The sequence below is a fragment of the Poecilia reticulata genome, linkage group LG14, assembly GCF_000633615.1.
Source record: "Poecilia reticulata strain Guanapo linkage group LG14, Guppy_female_1.0+MT, whole genome shotgun sequence".
NCBI lineage: Eukaryota > Metazoa > Chordata > Actinopteri > Cyprinodontiformes > Poeciliidae > Poecilia > Poecilia reticulata.
Genome location: NC_024344.1, coordinates 21480723 through 21498022, shown reverse-complemented (window position 1 = coordinate 21498022; position 17300 = coordinate 21480723). Strand labels below are relative to the sequence as shown.

The window sequence follows — 17300 nt, the reverse complement described above, 5'->3', positions numbered from 1 at the left end:
GGCGGGAAGGTTGGCAGTGAGGAAACAGATCCAAAGTATCTGTTCTTAGCTTTTCATCAACCTATAGTCATGAGTTTTAGGCTGCATTCACACCAGCCCTGTTGTCATTTAATTGAACTCTGGTGGGTTTGCGTAGAAAATCCGGTTCGCTTGGGATGGTGTGAATGCATAAGTGAACTGTGATGCGTACCAAAAAAGCTAACTCTAGTACACCTAAAAACCTCGCCGTCGGTTCGGTTGAAGTGAACTCTGGTGTGGTTTGAATACATATGTGAACGCCAAGTGGTTTCCATCAGTGGTTCTTGGTGCAGCGCCACCACAGGTGAGGAGGTATCACATGAAAATGTAACGTCATTTTGGTCCCCAATTGAACTGACTCTACCAGACTAACACGTCTGGAAACAACCTACTTTGGTCACAAATGGCAGTAAACATTTCTTCCACTCTTAGTTGTTTTTGGTTCATTGTTGTTTCCTTAAAGGTTTGATTTCCTGAAAATATTGTAATGACCAAACCACAACTGAAAATGTAGATACTCACGTTGACGAGCCAATGATTATTGATTATTACTTATTATTCCTTTACAGAAAAATATTGAATATTTTGTTCCATTTACTTGAGTAACCTCTTGGAAAAAAATACTTTTAGTTTTACAACACTGTATTCTTGCTTTTACTTGACTAATAAATTTATAAAGTATCACTACTCTTACTTGAGTAAAATGTCTGGATGCTAACTTTACCCACTATGAGTGATTTTACCAAATAAAGAAAATAAGTAAGAAAAAAGAAATAAGACTTCTCTTTGTGCATAGACTACGTTTTTCTAATGTTAAATTTCTACCTTTGCATTATCGACTCTAAATATTAGTTTCAGTTTTTTGTCTTTTGGAAAAGTGCTGCCTGAATGTTATTTTTTAATCAGAATTTTATTTATATTTTTTGTCTTTAAAATAGAAGAATTTAGATATAATTTAACATTGTTGTCTGCTGATGACATTATTTTTAAATATTAAATCATATGTTCTGGCCAGTTACTCAGTAGTTGAATTGACATACTTATTCTTGGGCAGTTACTTTTACTCGAGTAAAAATATGTTGAAGTAGTGTCCTTCTCAGAGTTTGATAGTAACTATTTAAATTTACTTAGTTACATTTACTTGAGTGACTTTTTTTTAAATGTACTTTTAGGCATACTCGTACTACAATGTACTTTTTACTTTACTTGAGTAAATTTATTGTGAAGTATTACTACTCTTACTTCAGGCTAATTTCTGGATACTTTACCCACTGTGAGAACTTCACTGAATGAAGAACAGGATTGTTTTAACCAAAAATTCACCAGACACCGGCACACAACTGGTTTTGAGCCATTTATGATAAATTAAAAAGCAGTTTTTAAGAAGCAAGAACAAAATAGAAAAACTACAAACAGAAAAAGCATAAACACAGAGTCTCTGCTTGTTCATCAGATTTTCCAACAAACAGCGGGCTGTGTGGCTCTGGTGTTCAGTCCCAGACCTGATGGCTCTACTGATCCATGGCCTCCGGAGTAGCGAGTGAGTTGACAAAGGCTTCGTAGTGCTGCGGGTGGCAGCGCTTGTACTCATTGATTTTTCTCTTGATCTGTTTGGGTGTGTCCTGGTAGTAGTTCTTCTCATCTCGAGCCATCGCCTGGAAGAGCCACATAAAGAGGGACAATGAAGAAGGAAGTTTTCACACTCAGAAACAACCTGGACAAACGCAAAACGGAGGCTTGAAATGACAACTTGATTGAACAGAGGTTAAAAGAAAACCAAATCAACCCAGTTCTATATTCTAGTTCAATACCAAACCAAGACCGGATAAGTAAATCTCTTTAAATAGAACCTGACAGACAACATAGAGCAGAGTGAAGATGGTAGTAAGGTCTGTACAAAAATGAAAGCATCATGTAGTGTTAGTATCGTCTGTACTAATCGTCTATTTTAAACATTTAAATGTGACACAAAAGAAAATCATTAAGGGGGTCGAATGGTTTTCACAGTGCAGTGCAACAGCTTCCTCCTCAGTACGAGTTCTTAATTCAAACTCTGATGTTTAGATTTAGACTTACACAAAAACATGACAATCAATTTGTCAATGAGATGTTGGTTGGCTACTGGAAAACAAAAAAATACTGAAAAAATGTACGTGTTACTATAAATACGTTCACATTTAAAAATCTGCAGATTTTATAATTTTTCTCTAGAAATGAAAAAAAAAAATCTAGAATACAAAATTATAACTGGTCTTAAGATTTTGATCAGGAGTGTATATATATTTGACTTTCCATAAAAAAAAAATAAAATAAAAAAAAAAATATATATATATATATTTTTTTTTATGGAAAGTCAAATATATATACACTCTTGATCAAAATCTTAAGACCAGTTAAAAAACTGAAAGAATTTGCATTTTGCACTATTGGATCTTAAGAAGGTTTTAAGTAGAGCTCCACAATGTTAAAAGAAGAAATCAGCGTAAGAGACAAAAACTTTTGAGCGGGGAATTAATATAAAACTGCATTTACACTCAAACATGATTTTTTTCAGCTGATCAAGACCATAGCTCAAAAAAACCCCAAAACCCCCCAAAACGGAAATCAAAGTGACAAAAAAAGGACTCAGTAATGAGCAGCTCCACCATTCTTGTTGATGACGTCAAACAATCGTTTAGGCTTGATGCCAGTGTTTCCAGGAGGCTAGTGGGAACGTTGCTCCAAGTGTTGAAGATGGCTTCACGAAGGGCCTCCACTGTCTGGAACTGATGTCCATTTTTGTAAACTTTCCTTGCCGTCCATCCCCAAATGTTCTCAATTGGGTTTAGATCCGGGGAACATGCAGGATGGTCCAAAAGAGTGATGTTATTTTCTTGGAAGAACTCCTTTGTCAGGCGGGCATTGTGAACTGCAGCATTGTCCTGTTGAAAAACCCAATCATTACCACACAGACGAGGGCCCTCAGTCATGAGGGATGCCCGCTGCAACATCTCCACGTAGCCAGCTGCTGTTTGACGCCCCTGCACAACCTGAAGCTCCATTGTTCCATTGAAGGAAAACGCACCCCAAATCATGATGGCGCCCCCACCACTGTGCCGTGTAGAAAACATCTCAGGTGGGATCTCCTCGTCATGCCAGTAATGTTGGAAGCCATCAGGACCATCAAGGTAAATTTTTTTTCTCATCAGAGAAGACAACTTTCTTCCACCTTTCAATGTCCCATGTTTGGTGCACCCTTCAAAGTCCAAACAGGCAATTTTGTGGCGTTGAAGAAGACGTGGCCTTTGAAGACGATTTTTGTTTCTGAAGTACTTCTCTTGCAGATGCCGTCTGATGGTTATTGGGCTGCAGTCAGCACCAGTAATGGCCTTAATTTGGGTAGAGGATCGTCCCGYGTCTTGACGGACAGCCAATCGGATCCTGCGGCTCAGAGCTGGTGAAATTTTTTTGGGTCTACCACTTGACTTTTTTGTTCCATAACCCTCAGGATCATTTAAAAAATGCAAAATGATTGTCTTACTGCGTCCAACCTTGGCAGCGATGGCACGTTGTGAGAGGCCTTGGTTATGCAGCTCAACAATCCTACCACGTTCAAAGTCAGTGAGCTTTCTTGCTTTTGCCATCAGGAGGTCTTGACAGTGTAAAGACTTGACAGAAAATGACATGGAATCCAGATTTTTGCACAGCTTTTGGCTTTTAAAGACTATGGTCTTAAACTTTTGATCAGCTGAAAAAATAATGTTTGAGTGTAAATGCAGTTTTCAATTATTCCCCGCTCAAAAGTTCTTGTCTCTTGCACTGATTTTTTCCTTTAACATTGTGAAGCTCTACTTAGAACATTCTTAAGATCCAATAGCGCAAAATGCAAATTCTTGCCATTTTTTGACTGCTCTTAAGATTTTGATCAGGTGTGTATACAAGTGGTTCTTAACCTTTTTTGGGGTACCGAACCCCCCAGTTTCATATGCGCATTCACCGAACCCTTCTTATTCCTCTCCCTCCCCGCCCCCAGCCGACACACAAAATACTTTGCGGTATTCTGATTTAGTAATGTAATTATATTAGCTGTGTTACCACCCCCACGTCACTAGAGGCAGTAGCAACCCCGAAAAGATGTGACTAAGGAACAGATTTAGAAGTACACCGAAAGCTACAGAATTTGGTAAAAACTGTGTTTTGCTGAAGTAATTAAAGACATAAGCTCAAATCCATGCTGAGTGGAACTTCTTCAATCAGGGCTCCTCAACAGCTCTGATTGGCTAAGCAATGTAACGTGATCCTCTGCAGCAAGTGATGGCAAAGCGGGGCGTCATCACGACTTTACACAAGTGTCTTTACCTCCGCGGCAGAGGCTCCGCCGAACCCCTGAGACCGACTCATCGAACCCCTGCGGTTCGATCGAACCCAGGTTAAGAACCACTGATATATATGCATGTATATATCCGAGTCTGGAGAAGGATTTATTTGACTCGGAAATACAACAAATTATCAATAAACTAAGACAAGATTGTTCTTTTTTGTTCTTTTCAATAAACTAAGACAAGATTGTTCTTTTTTGTTCATTTGTTCATTTTTGAGAGCTGAATTATCTCTTGTACTTGAACTGGAAAATGTTTGTTTCTCTGAGAAAAAAAAACAACCATTTTGTTTCTGTCCAGATTAGAGTCAGACGGTCAGTTTGCCTTCAACAAAGCCCAAAGGACTTCAAGAGGTGATAACATTCTGATTTTAAAGTGTAAATAAATCCCCCAAAATTAACTGATTTTGGCCAATTAACTAATTGGGTTGTGTAGGGCTCTATATGTTTCTGTACAAATTTTGACATTTTTGTGTCAATTTCTTCAGTTCCTTTCCAGAGCGTCGACACAAAAAAATGTGATTTGTCATTGCTTTTTTTTTTGTTTTTTGATAAAAAGTTGCTAGAGGGGTCTGAAAAGTCAAATAAAATGACCAAGTGGAAAAGTTGGCAACAGTGCCTCTTTATTCCTGACCACAACCCCACCCATCAACTATTTGGCCATGCCCCTCTGTGTCTCTTAGCTCTGCTCAGTTTGTTGGAATTTTTCACATTTTTCTGGGCCGGGCCTTAGCTTTCATAGGGGGTTTAGTCACATTTTGAAGACAAACAAACAAGGAGGTCAGATAAATCAAACTGCCATTCTTAAACTCAGCTCTTATTCCAGTTCTCATCATAGAAACAAACTCTACTTTGATGTGGCGATGTCTAAAGCCTCAAATATAAAAGAGTGTTTTTCAGCTTGTTTGATCAGAGACACTTTTTATTGCAAGGCGCAATCAGCCACAGCTCATCAGGGTTCTGAGTCGAGGATAAAAAGTCTGTGAAAAGACTTCAATACAAAGAAATGCTGATGCTTCCAGTGAAGGCAGACGCAGAACCACTGATGGGAATCCATTTGAAAGCTGCATGACCGTCGGTTAAGAAACATCTTTGGTCCCACACGGCAATGAAGATAGATAAAAGATAGATAAGTAGTTGGACTCAATTAAAATGTTTATTGCAAAAGTATGAAACGACAAAATACGACTTTTGCTGTTTGTGGATGTCATGTGTCACATTTATGGAAAGAACAAAAAAGGATAGAGTGAAGGCAAACCTTTGGGCCACTGGATGTCAAAATTGTGGATCCGGGGCCATTTTCGGCCCTCTCCCGGATTTTGTTTGGCCCCTCAGTACACAAAGATAGCAAGAGATTTTTACGGTCTTCCAATACAGTAAGTATGCAAGACAATCAACAACTGGCTCCTCACGACGTGGAGGAGCAGCGGCTCTACTCTTGAGTCCCTCCCGGATGACCGAGCTTCTCACTCTATCTCTAAGGGAGAGCCCAGCCACCCTGTGGAGGAAACCCATTTCGGCCGCTTGTATCCGTGATCTTTCGTGTATCTTTCGGTCATGACCCAAAGCTCATGACCATAGATGAGGGTGGGAACGTAGATCGACCGGTAAATCGAGAGCTTCGCTTTTTGACTCAGCTCTCTCTTCACCACGACRGACCGGTACAGCGCCCGCTTCACGGCAGACGCTGCCCAAATCCACCTGTCGATCTCCCGCTCCCTTCTTTCCTCATTCGTGAACAAGATCCCCAGATACTTAAACTCCTCCACTTGAGGCAGGACAACCCCCCTGACCCGGAGAAGGCACTCTACCCTTTTCCGGCTCAAGACCATGGCCTCGGATTTCTAGGCACTTAACCTCATCCCGGCCGCTTCACACTCGGCTGCGAACCGCTCCAGTGAGAGCTGCAGATCACGATCCGATGAAGCCAACAGGACCACATCATCCGCAAAAAGCAGAGATGCGATCCTAAGGCCACCAAAACGGATCCCCTCAACACCTCAGCTGCGCCTAGAAATTCTGTCCATGAAAATAATGAACAGAATCGGTGACAAAAGGCAGCCTTGGCGGAGTCCAACTCTCACCGGAAACGAGCCAGACTTAGTGCCGGCAATGCGGACCAGACTCTGACACCGGTCATACAGGGACCTGACAGCCCGTATCAAAGGGCCCGGTACCCCATACTCCCGGAGAACTCCCTACATGGTCCCCCTAGGGACACGGTCGAACGCCCTCTCCAAGTCCACAAAACACATGTAGACTGGTTGGGCGAACTCCCATGCACCCTCCAGGACCCTGCTGAGGGTGTAGAGCTGGTCCAGTGTTCCACGACCAGGACGAAAACCACACTGCTCTTCCTGAATCCAAGGTTCAATTATCCAACGGACCCTCCTCTCCAGGACCCCCGAATAGACCTTACCAGAGAGGCTTAAGTGTGTGACCCCTCTGTAATTGGAGCACACCCTCCGGTCCCCCTTTTTAAACAGGGGGACCACCACCCCAGTCTGCCAGTCCAGGGGAACTGCCCCCGATGTCCATGCGATATTGCAGAGTCACGTGAGCCAACACAACCCTACAACATCCAGAGCCTTAAGGAACTCCGGGCGGATCTCATCCACCCTCGGGGCCCTGCCACCGAGGAGCTTTTTGACCACCTTGGCGACCTCGTCTCCAGAGACTGGAGAGCCCAACCCAGAGTCCCCAGGCTCAGCTTCCTCAACAGAAGGCATGTTGGTGGGATTGAGGAGGTCTTCAAAGTATTCTGCCCACCGGCCCACATCACAGAGTCATTTTCTAGACAAATTAGACTGCTTTTTAAAAATATTGTCTATTTACTATATTACTGAAGAGATACAAACAAATGTCTTAAGAAATGATTTTTGAAGTCAAATTGTGGCCCTCTGGTTCTCTCAGCTTGGATCATTTTGGCCCAAGTAGCAGAAAGCTTGGACACCACTCCTTTTTCTTTTACAACTAAGCCTGGTTGTAAAACATACTGTCACACTCCTTTATTTTTCAGGCGTTCCAAAGTTTAAAAGCTCAGAATAGAAGCTAAATTTATCATTTCAAGCCACAGTTTCTGTTTGAACCGTCACCTTGTAGTTGTCCTTATGTTCTCGGATCATGTGCTGGACGTACTCGATCAGGTCGGACGACAACGTCTTGGAGTCCTTCTCCTGAAGGCTGGCCTCCTCCTGCAGCTCTGAAGCAAACATCAATCTTTAAAGCCTGACTAAACATTTCAGTCATTTGAGCCTTCAGAGCAGAAATATTAATTTATGGTCAAATTTAAAGTAAAACAGAATCAGTTATTTAAACCTCACACAGCTTTATCTTTCTACTTCTAGTTTCCAGTGCTTAGAAAATAACTTTAATGGTAAGTTTAATTATAATTTTCCATTACAATTCTTGAGTTAGTTCACAAAAGTAGGGCTGTGACTAATGATTATTTTATTAAATTATTATTCTGACAATTGGATAAAAAAAGGCACATTCAGCATTTTAAAAAAACATACATTAGAAGATGCAAATAAACAATAAAGTTCCTTCTTCAAACAAGAAAATAAACATTTTACTGCCTAAGATGCAACAATATAGCATTCTTGCAGTGAACTTGAACTAAGTGAAGCTAAGACAATGCCACTTGAGGAGTTCTGGGGAAAACAATTTTACAGACAAGAGTGTTTTTATACTAAATATATCATGCAAAGTTTTGGCTTAATTACTTCTCTGAATGTTTTTTCAGCAAACTGCTTTTTTAAAAGTCTGTATATTCCAGTTAACAATTGATTACTGAAATAGCTGACGATTATTTCAATAATTGACTCATGATGGTTAATTGTTTGAGCCCTAGAAAAGTCCATGATGAAGATTCAGAAACTCACTGGTGAGGATGTAAGGTTTGGTGACGATGTGGGCAGGTCTTCTGTCATCGGTGTCTCCTCCGACGAGCTGCAGGAACAAACACAAACACAAGAAGTAAGTTAAATATATTTGTAAAGCACCTAGCACAAGCTTTAAAATTATAAAGTGCTCCACAAAAACATAAACATAAAAGAATATAAAAACTGTCAATACAACAAAAAATCTATTTGAAAAAAATCGTCCTAACAAGCCACAGCTCAGATTACCAAGCAGCAGCAGAGAATTGTTTATCTATTTGAACTCTGAGGAATGAAAAAGTATTTTTTTTAAAAGTCTGAGCTTATCTTCAGAAGGGTTAAAAAAAAGAGAGTTCAAAAATTTCACCTTGAAAATATTAATTTTAGGAAGCAAAGCAAATGTGGGCAGTTTAAGATCTCAGAGTTTAAACATTTGATTTGAGCTTCATAACTGACACTCTGCCTCCCCCTTATGGTCTAAATCTGAACTGCAGCATCACACAGTTGTGGAAAAACTGAGTATTTACTGAGGGCTCTTCACTTAGGAGCCAGATAACATTGTATTCAGTTTTTAATCACTCAAGTTTTTGTTTACTCTCTTGAAAATAAAACTTTTGTGTCTCATTTAAGCCCAGCTGTTCTGCTTACTGTCTGTTTCTTTATGGGCAAAGTACGGTTGGGATCAAACGACAGACCCATCTCCTGCAAGTTCCTGGCCATGGATTTGTTGTTGTCCCAGGCATTCCTGATCTGAGCACTGAAAGAGAGAGGAAATATTCAAGACACAGATCCAGGAACAACAAAATCACTCCCAGAAATCCCCAAATTTATTTACTTACAAAACAAATGAAAGCCAACAAAAGGCAGCAAATAAATTATGCAACAATAAAATATTTTGCAAGATTTCAGCTATTTTGACAAAAACCGTGTCAGATCGACTTTGTTCTATGAACAAAAGAGTTATTAATGACAGAGAATTAGGAACAGGCTAAGAAACAAAATTGAGAATAGAGATAATATTACAAGAAAACAGGAGAAAGTCAAAATAATACGAAAATATTACCAGAATAAAGTCAAAATAATACAAGAATAAAGCTGGATGACAGAAAGTCAATATGAGAATCAGGTCGCTATAATACAAGAATAAAGTTAGATTATGAGAATAATGTTGTATGACAAGGGCGCTGCCAGGAATCTTGGGCCCCATGACAAAAAATTAGATTGCTCACCCCTTCCCCCTTGCGCAGCTGCTGTTAGAATTTCTTGAGTTGATCTGACCCATTAAAAGCATCACAATTTTAAAGGCTTGCAACTGCCTTGGTTTCTTTAGTTCAATACTGATGCAGCACAATATTTACTGCTCATAAATTTTACATACAACAGTTCACATACAGTATGCAAGTAGGTTGTTTACTTTTTTCTATTAGTAAGATTATGGAAATATCTCTCCCCACAAGAAACAGTCATAGGCAACATGGAAAATATACATAAAGCATTGACCTAAATTTCTTCGCTGAACATATCGAAGGGCAAAATGTTTCAGGTCCGGCAAAAGACGATGAACAGGTAGCTTCCTTGGAAAAGCAGTGACACTGTGATTTCCACAACAAGTCAAGCAAAGTGTGTGTCAGGCAAATCTAAGGAACCTGAATTGGAAAATATCAAACTACAAAAATACTTAATGAGACAGCTTGATGAGATGTTTGACATGAATCGTAAACTAAGTGCTAAACTCAAATACCAGAAAGATCTGTTGAGGAAAGTACTCTCAGAGCAAAGACAAAACAGGAAGTCAAGGGGTGGGGCCAAGTGTGGGTTGGATTGAGTGATTGGCGGAAATTGGAAAAAGAGCTACTGTTGTTGCTAATTAGACATTTTAGATAATATTAAAAAGCCAGGACATCAGTACTCATGTTCATTCATTGGAAGATTTTTATTTCTAATTCTAAACAGAAAATAAGACAATCACTTTTATTAATTAAAGGGAGATTTAGAAAAAGGAAATGTAAACAACGTGGAACAAAAACAGCCTTTTAGAAGTCTAAACCTATACAAATTGGGAAAAATGTGGAAAATTATTTATCTTTCTGGGCAATATATATATATATATATCCGTCTCTCTCTATGAAGGTAGTTAGAGTCTAGACACATTTTTCTCGCTCCCAGCTTAGATTCTTGTTCTCTAAATTCTCATCTGTAGTAATACTCAGGAGTTAGAAGCTTCTCAGACCCGTTAGGTGGAGAGCTGGTCAGTAGTCAGTCTGAGAGGAGGTAGGGGTGTGGCTGACTATTGAGTAATAACAATACATATATACACATCTATATATAGATATCTATATATATCTACATATCAATCTATCTATATATCATCTATATATAGATAGATATTGATATATAGATTTGTACATAGATATCTATCTATAGAGATATATCTCTCTTATATAGATAGATATGTCTATAAATATACAAATGACAGACAGACGCGCCGCCAGGAATCTTGGGCCCCATGACAAAATTTTCTTTTTTGAAAAAATAAAATAAAATTGTAGAGGGCCCCCTATTGGCCATGGGCCCTTGGAATTGTCCTAACTTTCCTCCCTATACGATGTCTCTGTGACAAAAACCCATTAAGACAGTGAAGTCATAATACGAGAAGTCAAAATAGAAGAATAAAAGAAAAATGGTGTACAAGTCAAAATAATACAATAAAGTTGTAACATGACAATAAAACCCTAATAAAGTCATAAGACAGTGACAATATTATGACTATAAGGTCAAAATAATACAAAAATAAAATCTTAATATGATAATAAGGTCGTAATATTACCAGGATAAAGTCATAATAGGAGAATAAAATGTTAATCCTCTCAAGGCTGAAATTATCACTATTGTTTTTATCACACTTTTCTTCCACTCAGCTTTCTAAAAACGTACTCAGATACAGCTCTATGTTAACAGACATCTTCTTTAGTAATTACCCTTTTTTGTTTTTCTTAAGATATTCTAATTTTCCAATTAACTGAAGTTAGGGCTTTCATTATCTGTAAAAGAGTAGAAATTAACAACTAAAATTTGTACAGGTGTCGGTATGTGTTTTTATTCCGTCTATAAAACATACTAATTAGAGATGTGCCGATCAGGTTTTTTCCTGCCAATACCGATACCGATCACCCAGGAGGGCCGATCACCGATACCGATCACCTAATAATTATTTTTTTAATCATAAGCACTACGGTCACATTATGTGGAAAAAGGAACCATGAATTCACCTTAATTTAGACAAATGCTTTTAAATAGCTTTTTCCACGAAAAAAACAAAACAAATAGGCATTGTGCAAATTGTACTGCTATCAATAATACTATTTTTAACAGACTGAAAACATATGAAGGCTCTGAAGCGGCTAAATAATGCAAAAATTCCAAATAAAACCTCTCAACATTGCCAAAAGATTCAAGTATAAAACTTAACATACTAAGAAAAATACAGGCTCCATTACAACAAACAATCCTGAGTTACGGAATGAAAACTTCCTGATAGCATGGCGGCTAGCTGATTACTGCTAGTTCTGATTGGCTGTTTCTGACTGAGCGGAGTCATTATGCAGAACAGGGAGGAGGCAGAGGAGATCGATTAATTTTTCAGAGATTATTTGTCTCATGTTAGGACAGCAAAAGTTTTAATACGTATGTAAAATGTATTTTTTAGGTTAGATGCTGCAGCTTTAAGCAGAGGTTGATTATGAAAGTTTCACAGAAGGTATGAATCATAGGATGCACCGGTCCAGATCTGACCGCTAGGTTTCAGGTTTAAAACCAGAGCAGGTTCGAGATATAGTCCGTAAAAACGGCGAAATAAGCGGATATTTTACCCTACCTACAACAACATCTGGGGGTGGGGGATCTCAAATTTCACAAGTTTTTACAGGTCCCAACAAGCGATTAGACCACGAGAGTCGAGAATAAAACAGGAAGAACACATTTTAACAACCTGTAACGAACCCTGCTAGCTAACAGCCAAATGGTTCGGAACTCACTGTTCAATCCTCGGGTTGGTCTTCTTTAGAAACTTCTTCTTCAGCTTCTTCCGGTCCGTGTTGTAGTCAAACCGCTTTCTTCTCTTCGACTGTTTGGTTTTCGGCATTTTTCAAATGTGAAAAGTTGAGACGGAGCAGCACTGGACTACCGAGGTACACATAGAACGTGCAGCTGGAAACAGGAAGCACGTGCTTGCGTCGCCCCGGTCATGTGACTGAAGCCATGCCTCCTCCTCCATAGACATCAATACGTAGACGCCTCATGGAGCGCTGAGTCGTACGTAAAAGCGTCCGCCATCTTCTATGTGGCAGCAGAGCGATCGGAGCTCTTTAAGTCCTGTGCTGTGTGTTTCTACCGTTTTACGAAATAAACTGGATTCATTAGGATTACCTTCCCCAGATAAGGATGAAAGATCAGAATTACTTGACTTTGCAGCCAGAAATTCGCTTCCAAACAAAACAATGCCCCAAAACAATTAAATAATCACATCAAAAGTTAGAAACGCTCTCTTGAGTAATTTCTTTGATTGCCAAATACATTAGTGTGTGTGAGAAAATGTGTCAATGACAGGAATTAATTTAAAATCTTTGTAGAACTTCACTTTGTTAAGTTCAGTCCATTTACCTGTATTAGCTTACTGGCACATATTCCACATTCAATATGGCGGACGCTGTTACGCATCGCAGTAACGGGCCCGCTCCATGAGGCGTTTACGTATTAAATGTCTATGATGATGTTGTTGTTGTTGTTCTTCTTCTTCTTCTTGTCATTGTTATTATTGTTATTCTTCTTCTTCTTGTCATTGTCATTGTTATTGTTATTGTTATTATTGTTATTCTTTTTTTATGGCGGCTGGCAAACAACTTAAAGGTGCATTACCGCCACCTTCCAGATTGGAGTATGGACCAGATGTTTTATATTCTCCCCACAATACCCGTTCTTCTTAGAAAACTAAAAATACTGCTAAAAACTACATCCCCAGATGATCTCTGAAACAAATCCCTAACATCTAATTAATTTTTTATTCCTACTTAAATCTCTAATTAACACCTCTCTTTCCTGAACATACTTATTACATTCTAAAAATATATGTAGTACTGTTTCTAATTTTCCACAATAATTACAACAACCTGTATTATGCTTATTAATTATTTTAAGGGTACTATTTAATCTCATATGTCCAAATATTCTGGATATAATATCTTATTTTTTAAATTCTATTACATTTCCTTAATTTCCCAACTTTTTTTGGATTCTATAATAAAACCTCGCATTGCCTTCATTATCCCTCTGTTCTTGCCATTTCTTCTTGATATACATTTTTATAATATTCTTTATCTCATATTTACTTATTTTAATATTAAAATCAACAATACTCTTTTTTTGTAGCACTCTTAGCAAAACTATCAGCCAGCTCATTTCCTACCACACCAATGTGGGCAGGAATCCAACCTAGTTTAACACGAGAACAATGTTTTTTAATCCTGAAAATCAAGTGAATTATATCCAATATATCCAATATCTTGCCTTGATTCTGAATTTACCTCTTGAATACTAATTAATGCACTACTTGAATCTGAATAAATCAAAACCTCTCTCTCTCTCACTTCCTCAACCCATTCTAAAGCCATTTTTAATTGCCATTAATTCATCTGTATACACTGTCAATTTATCTGTTATTCTTTTATTTCTCACAATATTAAGTCTGGAATTACAAATGATTCTTTTAGAAGCATCTGTATATATCTGTATATACTCTGAATAATATAACTGTCCACCCCCTTCTTTTCTAACTGTCTCCCTCTCTTCAGTAAATTTAAATCCACTACAGCCTGTTAAAATATCCATAATGGAATAACAGGAGTAACAACCACAGGACTAATTAGAAAGTTATCTACTCCAGCATCTTTAACTTTATTTATGATTATCCATCCAAAACTATGAATTTATTTCTTTTCTTTTTCTTGACAAGGTTGCAGCGTAACATGTGGAGGATTAGCTTCATTATGTCCTTTAATATTTTGCCCAGTAATTTATAGCTAGTTGTTCTCCCCTGAGCTCCAGTGGCATCTCACCCATCTCAACTTGTAGAGCTGAAACTGGAGTTGTTTACATTGCTCCACAGCAAAGTCTTAATGCCTGATATTGTATTCTATCTATTTTTTAATAATCTACTTGAAGCTGAATTGTATAAAATACGCCCATAATTAAAAATTTATCTAATTAGTTCAATATAAATTGTTTTTAAAGCTTTCCTATCAGCTCCCCACTCTTGGCCTCTCAAACATCTCATTATATTTATTTATTTTTTACTTTTTGCAACTATTTTATCTACATGTATCATCCATGTAAGTTTTTTTTATCAAACCAAATACCTAAATGTTTAATCTGATCTGCCCTTTCTATAACATCTCCATATAATTTAAGACTCCTTCTCACATTTTTCTCACATTTTATAAATATGAAAATGAAATATAAAAAAGTAAAATATAAATCAAAGCATAAAAAAATAAACATTAATAAATATTTTTACTATAAAAACTACCTAAAAAAGTGAAGCAATACATTAACATTTTTTTTAAGTTATTATTACAAAACACAGGTGGCATTTGGTACAGTTGAAGTTAATCTTGGTTCATATGTACAAGTTTTGGAAATCAAAATAAAATTTGGATTGTTTCTGGAAAGTATTTTACTCAAGTGACTAGTGATTAATTTTAATGTAACTGTACAATAGTAATTGTAAAAAGCATGTTTTCTAAAAGCAATAATTGAAATTTGATTTTCATGTCTGATTTTCAGGACAAAAACAGCACATTGCTGATATTTTGTTGACACTTTTTCATGCTCATTTTCATTTATTTGCTTTTATTGTCTGAAACGTTGAACAATTATACATCCTTTGTGTCCACTTTACACACAGCACAAAAATCCACAAGATCCTGTCACAAATCGTCACTCATGATGCACTTCCTTGGAAAAGCTTGAGCCCTAAGAGATAGATGAAAGATAAACTGCTCACTAGAATTATTTTATGCTTAAGTGACATTTGCAGCTGCTAATTTTATCCTCTAAATGTCAAACTGAATTAAAATTTATTTTAGAAACTTCAGCTGGTCTTATAGCAGCTTTTTACACAACTAATTCAGCATGGTGTTTTGTACGCAAGCTGGTCTAAAACCCAGGCGAATAGATTTTCCTGATGTATTATTTTTTGCTTAGTTCAACCCCTTTAATGAGCAAGGAGGGATAATTATAGAAGCCAATCAATAACTTTCAACTTTCTGTACAATCTGTACTATTATCAAAATGAATGACAAAACAATGAATGGCGTTCCTAATGCACTGTGGTCCTGACTTTATTGACTGGGGCAGAAAAATCCACTTCCTGTAGGATGAGCAATGAACCTCAAAGAGATTCAGCTTCACAAACAAACCCATTTGATGATTTTATATACCTGATTATTCAATGAAATTCATTATGGTGATAGTTTTCTAGATATATATATAATAATAATAAGAGAACCGAGCAGTGGGAACAGTTTGGAAATTGATTATTCCTTTACTGAAAAATATTGAATATTTTGTTCCATTTACTTGAGTAACCTCTTGGAAAAAAATACTTTGTTTTACAACACTGTATTCTTGCTTTTACTTGAGTAATAAATTTATAAAGTATCACTACTCTTACTTGAGTAAAATGTCTGGATGCTAACTTTACCCACTATGAGTGATTTTACTGAATAAAGAAAATAAGTAAGAAAAAAGAAATAAGACTTCTCTTTGTGCATAAACTTAGTTTTTCTAATGTTAAATTTCTACCTTTGCATTATCGACTCTAAATATTAGTTTCAGTTTTTTGTCTTTTGGAAAAGTGCTGCCTGAATGTTATTTTTTAATCAGAATTGTATTTATATTTTTTGTCTTTAAAATAGAAGAATTTAGATATAATTTAACATTTTTGTCTGCTGATGACATTATTTTTAAATATTAAATCCTATTTTCTGGCCAGTTACTCAGTAGTTGAATTGACATACTTATTCTTGGACAGTTACTTTTTACTTTTACTCGAGTAAAAATATGTTGAAGTAGTGTCCTTCTCAGAGTTTGATAGTGACTATTTAAATGTACTTTTTACTTTACTTGAGTAAATTTATTTTGAAGTATTACTACTCTTACTTCAGGCTAATTTCTGGATACTTTACCCACAGTGAGAACTTCACTGAATGAAGAACAGGATTGTTTTAACCAAAAATTCCCCAGACACCGTCACACAAGTACAGCTGTTAAGTTTCATAAGTTTTCTATTGAAATAATTTATTTGGACAAATGTTTATTTTGCCCAATTTTGTTATTTTATAATTTTGTTCTTCATATGAAATATTTTGACAAAATTTCCCACCTAGTTTCATATTTTGGTTCATGTGTTGGTGTCGGTTTTAAATATTAAATGATTGATGTTTTGATCAGTTACTTAATCACGGCGTTGGCGATAATGAATACTTGTCGCCAAAATACTTTGTTGAACCTTTTTAACAAAGTATTGGTTAAATATTTATTTATTTTAATAAATATTTATTAAAATAAATAAATATTTCTTTATTATTTATTATATTTATTTATTATTTATTTATTAAATATTTATTGCGACTCTGCAATATCGCATGGACATTGGGGGCAGTTCCCCTGGATTGGTAGACTGAGGTGGTGGTCCCCCTGTTTAAAAAGGGGGACCGGAGGGTGTGCTCCAATTACAGAGGGGTCACACTCTTTCGCCTCTCTGGTAAGGTCTATTCGGGGGTCCTGGAGAGGAGGGTCCATCGGATAGTCGAACCTCGGATTCAGGAAGAGCAGTGTGGTTTTYGTCCTGGTCRTGGAACACTGGACCAGCTCTACRCCCTCAGCAGGGTCCTGGAGGGTGCATGGGAGTTCRCCCAACCAGTCTACATGTGTTTTGTGGACTTGGAGAAGGCGTTCGACCGTGTCCCTCGGGAGGCCCTGTTGGGGGT

At 37.3% G+C, this 17300-nt stretch overlaps 1 protein-coding gene across 1 annotated transcript; it reads right to left on the bottom strand.

Moving 5' to 3' along the window:
* Positions 1-1360: 1360 nt before the first annotated feature.
* nop16 (NOP16 nucleolar protein homolog (yeast)) lies at positions 1361-12489 on the bottom strand. The gene is made up of 5 exons (XM_008428434.2): positions 12291-12489; positions 8905-9013; positions 8260-8326; positions 7471-7577; positions 1361-1673 (listed from the first exon to the last, which is right to left on the bottom strand). Exons 1-5 carry the CDS (start codon positions 12395-12397, stop codon positions 1530-1532), a joined length of 534 nt encoding a protein of 177 aa, XP_008426656.1. The 5' UTR covers positions 12398-12489; the 3' UTR covers positions 1361-1529.
* Positions 12490-17300: the final 4811 nt, after the last annotated feature.